The 11033-nt window shown below is 29.8% G+C and overlaps 1 protein-coding gene across 4 annotated transcripts in view; it reads right to left on the bottom strand.

Annotated features, from left to right (window-relative positions):
• Positions 1-366: 366 nt before the first annotated feature.
• LOC119668132 (coiled-coil domain-containing protein 158) overlaps positions 367-11033 on the bottom strand; it is a 14698-nt gene continuing 4031 nt past the window's right edge. Inside the window, exons 2-8 of one of the 4 annotated variants that reach the window (XM_038077536.1) lie at positions 9066-9217; positions 8729-9001; positions 8398-8662; positions 7632-8328; positions 7261-7484; positions 3854-4071; positions 367-858 (exon numbers count right to left, since the gene is read on the bottom strand). In XM_038077536.1, coding sequence (XP_037933464.1) covers positions 696-858; positions 3854-4071; positions 7261-7484; positions 7632-8328; positions 8398-8662; positions 8729-9001; positions 9066-9217 — 1992 coding nt within the window. In that variant the 3' untranslated portion in view covers positions 367-695. Of the gene's footprint in view, positions 859-1447; positions 2970-3853; positions 4072-4341; positions 4458-7260; positions 7485-7631; positions 8329-8397; positions 8663-8728; positions 9002-9065; positions 9218-11033 lie in introns of those variants that run through there. The other 3 variants (XM_038077537.1, XM_038077538.1, XM_038077539.1) reach the window with 3 other exon arrangements.

Genomic DNA, 11033 nt, shown 5'->3' with positions numbered 1-11033 from the left:
ATGTGAGTAATAAAAGTATGAGTAAAGATGATAATCAGTCAATATAAATAAAGCATTAAGTTAGAGAAATATTTTATAATATTAAATCTCTGCTTCCAACATAACACACGACTACATACTATACTTACAATATGTGAGTATGTGAGTATCGATAGGACAATCGATATTGCAGGGAAAGTATCTGCGCTGATGATTCTAATAAATCCGTTGGCCTAAGTGGCATTAGCTATACAAACAAAATCAGATATGAATTTTTAATGCATAAATCGATTTATTGCCAACAATTTAAAAGCAAAATAAATAAATAAATGGAAAGAAGATAAAAGTATAAATTTAAACGAAAAAAAAAACATACTTTAACCGAATAAAAAAAAAATAATATAAGTAAAATAAAATAAATATATATATAATATATAAAAGCAATAAAACTGCATATGAACTAATATTGTGCCATTTTGTTTGCGATTCGGCCAAAGTCAAGTAGAAAAAATAAAACAAAAAATATTAAAAAAAAAATATTAAAACTCCATAAGAAAAATATAAGAAAATCCGTTTTTGCAGTTCCAGATTTAATGTGCCAAAGCACTTTACGTACACAACATGACTATAGAGAGGATATGGATACGATACGATACGATACGCGCGATACGATATTTTACGAATGTGGATAGCAGGATAGCTTATGGGGTAGTATGCTAGTGCACTGCTTTCCGTACATCCACTTCGGCCGCTACCATGGGTGGTCGAACTTCAATGCCACGTATTGGTTGTCGATCCAAGTGATGAATTACTTTGTAGACTTCGCTTCTATTTAAGTCGATTTTCCTTTCAGGCTTCTGGTACTTCATGAAGTTTACTCTGTACATGTGCAAATATGTACATTTTTTATATGAATTAATGTGCAATTTGAACCAAAAATAGAAGAAAATAAAAGAAAACAGAAGAAAACTTGTTAGCATAAAAAATATTAAAAATGATATTGAACAAGATACGAAATGAAATGAACAAAAATGTAATATTTTTATGTCATTGAAATTAAATGAATGCGAAAGCAAAAAATATGGTCAAATCTTATGAAATGATTTTTTCGTGCACATTTGGTTACTGTCATTAGCATTAAATTATACAATATTTTCTTCATTTTTATTTTTTATTTTTTTTTCTTTTTGGTATAAGTTTAATGAATAATGTATTTTTCGTTAGTTATATTACATTGAGAAGCGCATAGCTATCAGGCAAAAAATATACTTACTTACGAGAAAGTATCTTACTTGTGTATGGCAATATATACATACCTCTGATTTACTAACTGCTTTGCAACGCAGACACTCTGACATTCTCTACAATTGTAGCATATTTTATGAAAAGAAAAATATTTCTAATATTATAAAATATTGATTACTGACCTATTTTTAGCTTTTTGTTTAAAAAAGATTTCAAGAAAATTATTAAAGTATCTTAATGTTTATGTAGCAGTTGGTCTAGTTAAAAAAATCGTATATCTGTTTGTACAGCAATTGCTTGAAAATTGTGTATTTGAAGCAATAAAAAATGATGAGAGATGCTTGGTCGTTATAGTTGCTAAGTGAGTCCAGAACGTAGATCTGACCGCTCCGCGTTTCCACTCACACCTCATGTATTCCTTATTCCAAACGACTTGTTTTCTTGTATAAGTTAACACCCGTGGCCTTTTGAATCCGGTCCCTGCGCTTGGTTATATTCACTGCAGAATCATGCTATATTAAGCGAATGCATGATTGCTGCCAAACGGGACATCAATTTGTTTTTCTGAAAAAGCCCCGTTTGGCTTTGATAGCTCTCAACTCCATAAAAGTGTGCTCGTTCACTTTTACTAAGGCTATAGTGGTAAGAACACACTAAATAAAAATTTTGTTGACTCACGTATTCGAATTTTGTAATTCATTGCATACTTCCTGCAATAGAGAATTCATCAGGCTATAAAAACAACAGCCAACTTACACACCCTACTGATACCGAAAACGCACTCCTTAGACTTATCACATCACACAGACTTAACTTGTTGAAATGACAAAACAAGCTATAATAGCCTAATAGAAAATCAACTAACAACCTTTACTCTAATGACGGCAATTAATTAATAGTTATTTATCACATTTTTGTTCCTCCCGATAAATGGTCCAACAAACTTTTAAAGTACTGTTTCTCTAAAAACCGGTTGTTTTTTAGAAGTCAAAGCTGGTAAGGAGCAGAGAAAATGCTTAATTAAGTATCGCACAATGTTATTAGGTAGCTGAAGATAATAGATCTGAGTACTTATTTGATTACTCTCCAGAGGAAGTAGACCATAACCCCTAGCTATGTCTAGGAAAATACCAAAGCTACGTGCTACATATATTGCAAGGAAGTTTTGAAAATTTGTTAATTGAAATTCTACAAACTGTGATTACATTTATATATCTACAGTTCACACATAACTATGGGTGTTAACTTCTAACTAACATTTATGTCCCTACAGGTATTTTTAAATTAAGACTTAGTGCATAAAGTACGTTAAGTACATTGCAGTATCAGATGCAAACAAAGGATTGAATATCTGAACACTTATAGCTAGGCCCATAACCCAAAAAAATTTTCGGGATCGGCTTTTAAAAAATTTCAGTGATTTAAAAAACAATCTTTATCAATACATTCTGTACAATGCAATGTCTCTACTGATTTCGTGTCTGCTTGTAGCGTCCTTTTTGCATTGCCTACTTCCTCGAAGAACTCAAACCGCTCATGTGAGCAATTAATAATGTTTTTGAGGGCTTTGAAGTTGATCAGTAATAATATTAATTAAATTAAGAAGTTCATTAAATATGCTTACACTCCAGCCACCGCACCATTTCACTGCGGTGCTCAGTGTCTATAAAGTTTGGAGCAAGTACTTACCGGAAAGCTCGTCGAGATATGTTTTCGCCATTAAATAAACGATTCCACAATTCAATCTACAATAAAAACAAAAATAAAGAAAAGTAAACACAAAACCACATTTTTGTATAAAAATAATAAAAATAATAAAAATAATAAAAGTAATAAAAAAAAGGAAAATAGAAGAGGAAAGTAAAAATAAGGCAAGCAAAATGCAAAGTGATGCATAAAAACATTCTGCTAAACAAATAAATGAAAGTAAAATTTGGTGAAAATGTAAAATTAATGAAAATATGCCATGAAAATTCTGTTGAGTAACGTGCGTTAAGGCCACAAAAGTTAGGCGAAAAGGCAGTCAGTCAGTCAAAATATGGGTATATGGAGCACTGTATATAGTCGCATGTATGAAAGTGTATATATGGAAGCGTATGGCTGGATGGTATTTCAGTATGTGCAGATCCGTGCAGAATTCGAGTACAACAACAAAAACAAGAAGAAAGTTAATAAAAATGCGTTAAAATTATTTAAATAAAAATTTATGTAAAAAATGTTCATCATAGCAGCAAACAAAATTTAAAATGAACTGAAAACATTTAAAATGCATGAAAAATAATTTCCAAAATGGAGTAAGGCACAGAGTCTCTACCTTGAGTCATAACCCAAAAGTGGGCTTTCAAAGGTGCAACTTATGTATTAAATTTTATGTAAGAAGATTGTTGAGCGCAGATGTGGCGTACGGTTTTATGTATGAGCATGAAATTATAATAAAAATGTTATAAATTTGTCAATAAAAGTGGTATAACAGTAGCAATTTATATTATTTTATTAAATGAAATTAAATGAAATTTTGCAATAATTTGAACATGAATGCCATGAATTATTTTCACCCAAAAATAAACTGATATTTATAGTCAGATATATGTGTAGTTAAATAAGAGAGAAATAAGAGAAAAAAATTTACCCTAAAGTTGTGCCGGTTATTAGTTCCGCTTGTGCACTTAATGTTTCCGCTATGAATTCATCATTATAAGCATCTTTGGGTCGATACCAGCGACGTCCACCGGGCAATACTAACGGACGCTCTGACGAAGGAGTCAATGGCCCAAATGCACGTTTCGAACGTTTCGGATTACTTTTACGTTCCCAATGTTCTTCGAGCTCCTCAATGACCTCATGTCTCTGTTTTTATTGTTATAAACACACAAATATCATTTGGTTTTGTAGTTTATTTTTGCCAATGTTGAGTGTTTTGTTTGTTTGTTTGGATGTGTATCGTTTAAGGTACAATAAAAAAATATAAACAAAATATTGGCAGTTGATAAATCAAAAATGTTTTCATTTATTAAAACAACAACAAATTAGCAAGCATATTTTCATTAGCTTAATTGTAAAATTTATACTTCAAATTAAACTAATAACAAAATTTCAAAAAGCAAAAAAAAAATAAACAAAAAAAAATTGAATTCCAAAGGTTAAAAGTTTGAGAGAGAATAAGTTCTCTAGAATATGTGTGGAGAAATTCCCTCCTACGTATATTTTCAGATATCAAAATGTACTGCTAGTCGCTGAAAAAATCAAAATCTTTTAATAAGGACATTTAGGGCTAATAACAAAAGTTGAATTAATAACTTAAAGACTGACAAGTGCTATTGTTATATTTCTGTATGAAAATTTAATGGATTTCTATATTCCGTTGAATTTTTGTATAGATGGGAAAAATTTAAATGGAACTTTAATAATAATAGACTTCGTTTATGTAAATTAGAAAGGTTTCATAAATTTTTAATTTTCTTTGTTGCTAAAAATAATTTGAGAATTGTGAGGAGTTCATTCTCCTTTTGACAATAAAATGAAAATAAATTAAGAACTAAAATTAGAAAAGCTACTATGTTAGAAGAGTAAGAGGTTAGATACGCTCAAAATTAGAGTTCTGAATATGTTAGCGTTTAAATAAATTAAACTAAATTTTTCTTAAATTGTTGAAAATTTCTTTATAAATAACAATTTATTATAATTTTTAATGAAATGGAGAAGAAAAGTTTTTGTGCAACATATTAAATGGCATTATTTTATGATAAGATGCGACTTGTTATACATTATATTCAACTATAGTTTTATTCAGCTTATAACATGATAGAAATTTTCTTGATAGAAATGCAATACATGCGTTACTCCGATATTACATTCAACTTTATTCAACAATATATTTTGCTTCAATTTTAGTACAGTTTACCAAATATGCTTATAAATTTCTATAACTATATCAAAATGTAGTTCCGACTTTTGGGAACAGGTAGTAGTCGCTACCGGAGAAATAGATATCGAAAATATACTATCTGCGGAAGTAAATCGATTTGTAGTTCATAATAAATATCTCCCACATCTGTGTCTTCAAGGTCTTGGTTTTGACCTATTAAAGCTCATTATTCTATGACAAGTTTTAATTTCGTCAATTAATATATATTAGTATTATGATTTAATTTTAATAAAATCATCTCTTAACTTCTGTAAGTTTTAACTGCTCTAACATTTGTTAAATGACTTGATTAAACCTTAAACATAACCATAGCTCCTTCCTCAAGTCGTAGCTTTGTGCTTTACGAACAGATACTAATTGCTGCTTAAATAATAAATCTACAAATCGGAAAGTAGATCCACTTAGGTCTATTGACACATTGTGTTATCGTTTAATAGAAAAACTTAGGATTAAAAACCACCTAGAACCCTTGACGATGCTCAAAATGCTATTTAGAGGGCGGTCTTTTAGTTTATCAAAATTCTCAAAGAAGGAAGTCACTAAAGTATTGATTCGTCGACGTGCATGAGCTGGGCAACGACAAATCAGATGCATTTATCTGCGGCAGGTATGATATAAGAAGACATTCAATCTTCTAGTATGGTTTTCTAATCTACAACGTCCTGTACTATGCAAACCCATCACAAGGTTGATATCTCTACGGAGCATCTCAACAAGAGAATTGAATGGAATTAGTGGTACGTATTCAAATATTTATTTTTGTTTCAGTTTCAATTCTTTGAATCAAGTCTTATCTTGATGAAATATCAGAAAAAATACGTTCAGTGAGTGCCGAAACAAGAAATTACATGGATTTCAAAATATTTTGCGGTGCAATACTGACTTGCGAACTAGTTATATGATATAAAAGTTTCAATTACAATTATATTTGTATGAAATAACTTGTTTAAAGCCATTTAACTTATTATTTCGCATTTATCGAGTTAAAAGCGATAATATCGCTAAGGAATACGGCTCAGAATATAGTCATATTTTGAGACAAACCTTGTAAACGTTTTTTTTTTTCAAATTGTATCAGTATAATTTCAAGAAGTATATATCACACAAAAACTTTTCTCCCTATAATATTATTTAATATAAAATGAAATATTATAAAAAAAATTATTTCGAAATTAAACATATCTATTGTTTTTATTGTAAAGTTCATCTATATTGTAAATAATAAATATTGAACTCATACATTAGAGTTCTAAGAAAATAGTTAACCGAGTTCGAGTAGCGGGGAACTTCAAAAATTCTTCTACTTTAGATCTATAATTCTTCTTAAAGGGAAAGTTAACTTTGCTGATAATCTTCAGTAGTTACTTTTCATTAGTTCTGTATTTCCTATACCTACATTGACAACATTTTATATTTAGAATCTAGAATTTAGTTTCAAAATCTTTAACAATTCTTTTTCTTTAATTCTGTATTTCTTTTTTATGGGTAAACTAATTTTGTTGATCATTTTCAGGAATCATTGCAATTCCGGAATCTAGAATTTAGGTTAGCAACTCCTTCTCTTTAGTTCTTTAACTCCTATTCAAGTGTAAGTTAACTTTCTTGATCATTTTTAGGAATCATTTTTCATTGGATCTGTATTTCCTATACACTGGTAACATTTTATATTTCGAATTTAGGCTTAAAATCTTTATCAACTCTTTTTCTTTAGATCCATATATCCTATTCATTCGGAATTTAACTTTATTGATAATTTTCAATAGTCATTTTTATTAGGTCTGCATTTCCTATTTATTGGTATATTTTATATTTAAAATTTAGGTTAAAAATATTTACAAATTCTTTTTGTTTACCATAGATCTGTATTTCCTATTCATTGATAAATTAACTTTGTTGTTTATTTTCAGGAATTATTTCTAAATAGTTCTGCATTTCATATTAATGACATTTTATATTTAGAATTTTATTTTACTCCAACTTTTTAAAGTTGAAATTCAGTTCTAACTTAACTGAAGCACATATATCTACTCTTTATTAAACACTAAATCTAATCCTTTGACATTCCTTTCTACATATACTTTTTTCTAATATTTTATAGTTTCGCTACATACCTTTTGCTTTTTTAAGTTTTGTGTCTCATCCATTTCTGCCATTTGCTCCTTTTGCTCGACCATTTGCTGTGCTTTACGGGACTCCACTTGAGACTCTTCCATCTTTTTATCTCGCTCTTCCGCAATATTACACTTGTTGTTAAGGCTATCGTTTTGCTTATTTTCAATTGGCACTTCATTATCAACGGATTTCAATTCAACGCTTTCATTACTCTCTATTGCATCTGCAAAGCAATAAAGTAATTAATTTCGTTATATTTTCATTTTTTTTTTGTTTTTCTGTTGTCTTTTTTATAGTTCACTTGAAGTTATACTATAGTTCTTTCCAGTTTTATAATAAATTACATTTTACATTTCTGTGTTTTAAGTACCTTGCACATCTGCTCGCCTTTCAGTTTTGTTATCCTCTGCAGTCTCTGCAACTTCTTCGATCTTCTCCAAACTAATTTCACGTGGTACATTTTCGACTTTCAATGGTTTTATTTCTTGTAACTTAAATGTTGGCAACAATTCAGCCAATTGTTTCGTAACTGCATCCAGTGTGGCTTGTATGGTTGAGGGTAAACTCGAAAGTGCTGCCAATTGTTTTTGTACACTCGCAAGTTGTTGTTCTAGTGCAAGTTCTTCTTCTGTTTTTTCAATTTTCTCAATTTTTTCAAATTTTTCGATTTCGATTTTTTCAGTGTTTTCAGTGTTTTCAGTTTTTGGCACCGCAGCATATGTGCTCTGTTCATTTTCATACTTTTCCGCATTTATTTCCACTTCTGCATATTTATTGTCGTCAATGGTTTCCTTATTCTCAGGCGATGCTTCCTTTTCCTTATCAATTTTTTCTTCATCAGTGGCTTTGTCGTCATCAACATCATCTTCATTAGTTTCATCTGCTGTGTTATTAGTATCGATTTGTAATGCTTCCAAATTTGGCACATCAATTTCCTCAGCAGGCTGCGCCACATTTTCTAAAACATCGGACACGGTTTCGTTTTGTGAACTTTCTGCCATGGTTTCTTCAGCATTTGTGGTATCAGTATTTTGCGTTGCATTGGTAGGCATGTCAGTTTCTTTTTGCTTTTATTAATGAAAAAATATATAAAAATTTAATAACTTTTATTATATTTATATTTCCTCTCAACTTACCACGAATGGCGAAACCGAGTCACGTTCACTTCTTGGTTGCGACTTGACAATTTTGACTTTATAAGCATTGGCAGCTCTGCGTTCAGCTTCGAGTTGCTGTCTACTTTTTGGTATTGGACGATCTGGTTTCTGTAAAAATGTAGTCCATTTTTTGTTTTCTTTATCCTTTTCTGCTTTAGTTTTGATAGCTTCTTCGTTGAGTGTTTTCAATACAGCGCTGGTCATACAAACACCAGGCTTGGGAAAAATTCTATAAAAATTAACGCTAACGCAATAGTATTAAGTACAAAAATTTAAAACATGCAATAAACTAAAGTATTTTCTAACACACCCCATAATATTATGTTCTTTAAGAACTTCAGATTCACCAGAGAGTACCGCTGCTATTTCTTCCTCTACCAAAATGCGTTCTGTATTCTCGGATAATACAGAACATGATCTCTCTGAGCATTCACACTCTTCCTGCTTGAGTTCATCCAAGTGTTCGTTTGGAATTGGACTTTTACCGATACTATTAGCATCGACCAAAGATTCTGGTGTTGCAGAACGTTCTGTATCTTTGACTGGAAAATGTTTTGGTATATCTTCTGGCTCCTCATTTTCCCTGCAATTTTGCTTTTATAAATACAAGTAAGCATTACTGGTTGGCTTATCAATAGCTTGCCTACCTATAAACACCGAAAAAAAAGACATTACCGCACTTCGTAATGATTTTGTTAACCTCATCATGCGTTAGGGGTGTGGCTGCAATGTCATTAATACGCACAATGACATCGCCAGCTTTTAAGCCAGCCTCCTCAGCTACGCCACCCTCATTTACCTTGAAATATATATAAAATGTCATTTATCGTACTTTGTGGCTTTTGTTGGCTTATAAAGCTTTTTTGTATATAGTTTGCGTTACATTAAATTGTCAATTTCAAATAAAATATCTCACACATGCTTAACCAAAAACTAAAAAAGAACAAAAGCCAATACAACACAAGGGAAGAAGTGAAAAACTAATAAGAAATCATTTAAGGGCAAAAAGCAATAAATACTTCAATGAAACTTATAGCTAAATTACAAATTCCTTATTTATCGAAAAAAAAAATAAAAAAAAATATATAACGTATACAACAAAGAACAAAAGTGAAATAAATAAATTGTATCTAGGAAGACAAAATTGGAATGAAAAAATTAGTTGTAAGGCAAGCGTTTCTAGTCTGCGCTAGCAAATTGCTAGAAATATCGGGCAGCTATATAATTGACATTTGACAGTTGCACACACATGAACTATGGATGCACTTTAATGACAATTAACGTGACACGTGCTAAATGTCTTAAAATAAAATAAAATAAATTCAAATAAAATAAAATCAAATAAAATCAAATCAAATAGAATAGCATAAGTAACAATGCATAGAATGTATCTAGAGTTGGTTATAAATGTTTTAGATACACAATTGATCAACACACTTCTTGTAATTAAATCTGAAAGCACTTTGATTGATTGATGTAATGTTGAAATCCATAGTTGACATTTCGATTTCAGGAACATAAACTAAAAATTGTTAGCATTTTCATTTTAAAGGTAAATATTTAAAGATTTTATAATCCCCCTCAGCGATTACAGATACCTGTATTTTTAGGGAAGTAGTTGACGTATATACAGTTTTAATTTCTGTTGAATTTTATATATAAATGAATGGATGAAAAATTTTTGTAATTCCAAATAACTATAATTAAGTTTGTTATAGGAGTATTGAAACTAAATAAAAACTAAATACCTAAATTAAGGAAGATTGTTGTACATATCACGTCAAATATGGGATTTATGTTTGTTTTAAAAAATTGGAATGAGATTTTTCATACATTTTAAGTTCCCAAATAAATAAGATTTTTTCATATAAGCACTGCAAACAATTTTTAAACAATTGACTAAGTAAATACACCGATTTAAATGGATGGAAAGCATGTCGAATAAATCTTTTTAACCGAAATTAATTCCACAATGTTGCTAGAGCTTTTTGGATAACTTTTACGTCCACAAAAAAATGTTCATTGATTTGAAACTTAATTTTGTTGTTGCAATTTCACTACAGTTCGAGAAAAACCTTTCTATTGAAAACAATAGTTCATGATAAAAATAAAAATTCGTTCTTCAATACTAAAGTTAAAAATCAATTTAGCATAAAATAATTTCTCCAATAATTTATACATTCAAATGTACTAAAGCGTGCTGCTACGGAGAGTAGCTGATCTTACTGACATATATAATCTAGCCAATAGCTAGAAGTCCTCACGAAAATAGCTGTTTTTAAATGTCTTGATTACTTTGGCATTTTGTTTATTATAAAACTTTAAAATAATCAAATGTTTTATTAAAAGGCGACAATTTTATATTTTTTTAAAAAAGATAAACATGTCCTTTAATGTATCTTTTACTAAGTTAATTTTACATTTACATATTTGTTTAATGTTGCCTATACTACGTTAATTGAACCTATACTAGTTTAGTTCAACCTCTATTAGAGTAATGTAACTTCTGCTAGATTAACATAATCTTCACTAATTTAATATAATCTCAGTCTAATAAATTATGTACGAACTATAAACTATTTAAATAAAAATTCGAATATTTTCTAAGACCACTA

This window comes from Teleopsis dalmanni, chromosome 1 (genome assembly GCF_002237135.1).
Source record: "Teleopsis dalmanni isolate 2A chromosome 1, ASM223713v2, whole genome shotgun sequence".
Classification (NCBI taxonomy): Eukaryota; Metazoa; Arthropoda; class Insecta; order Diptera; family Diopsidae; genus Teleopsis; species Teleopsis dalmanni.
Note: the sequence above shows the minus strand (reverse complement) of the source record. Positions and strands in the feature narration are given on the sequence as shown.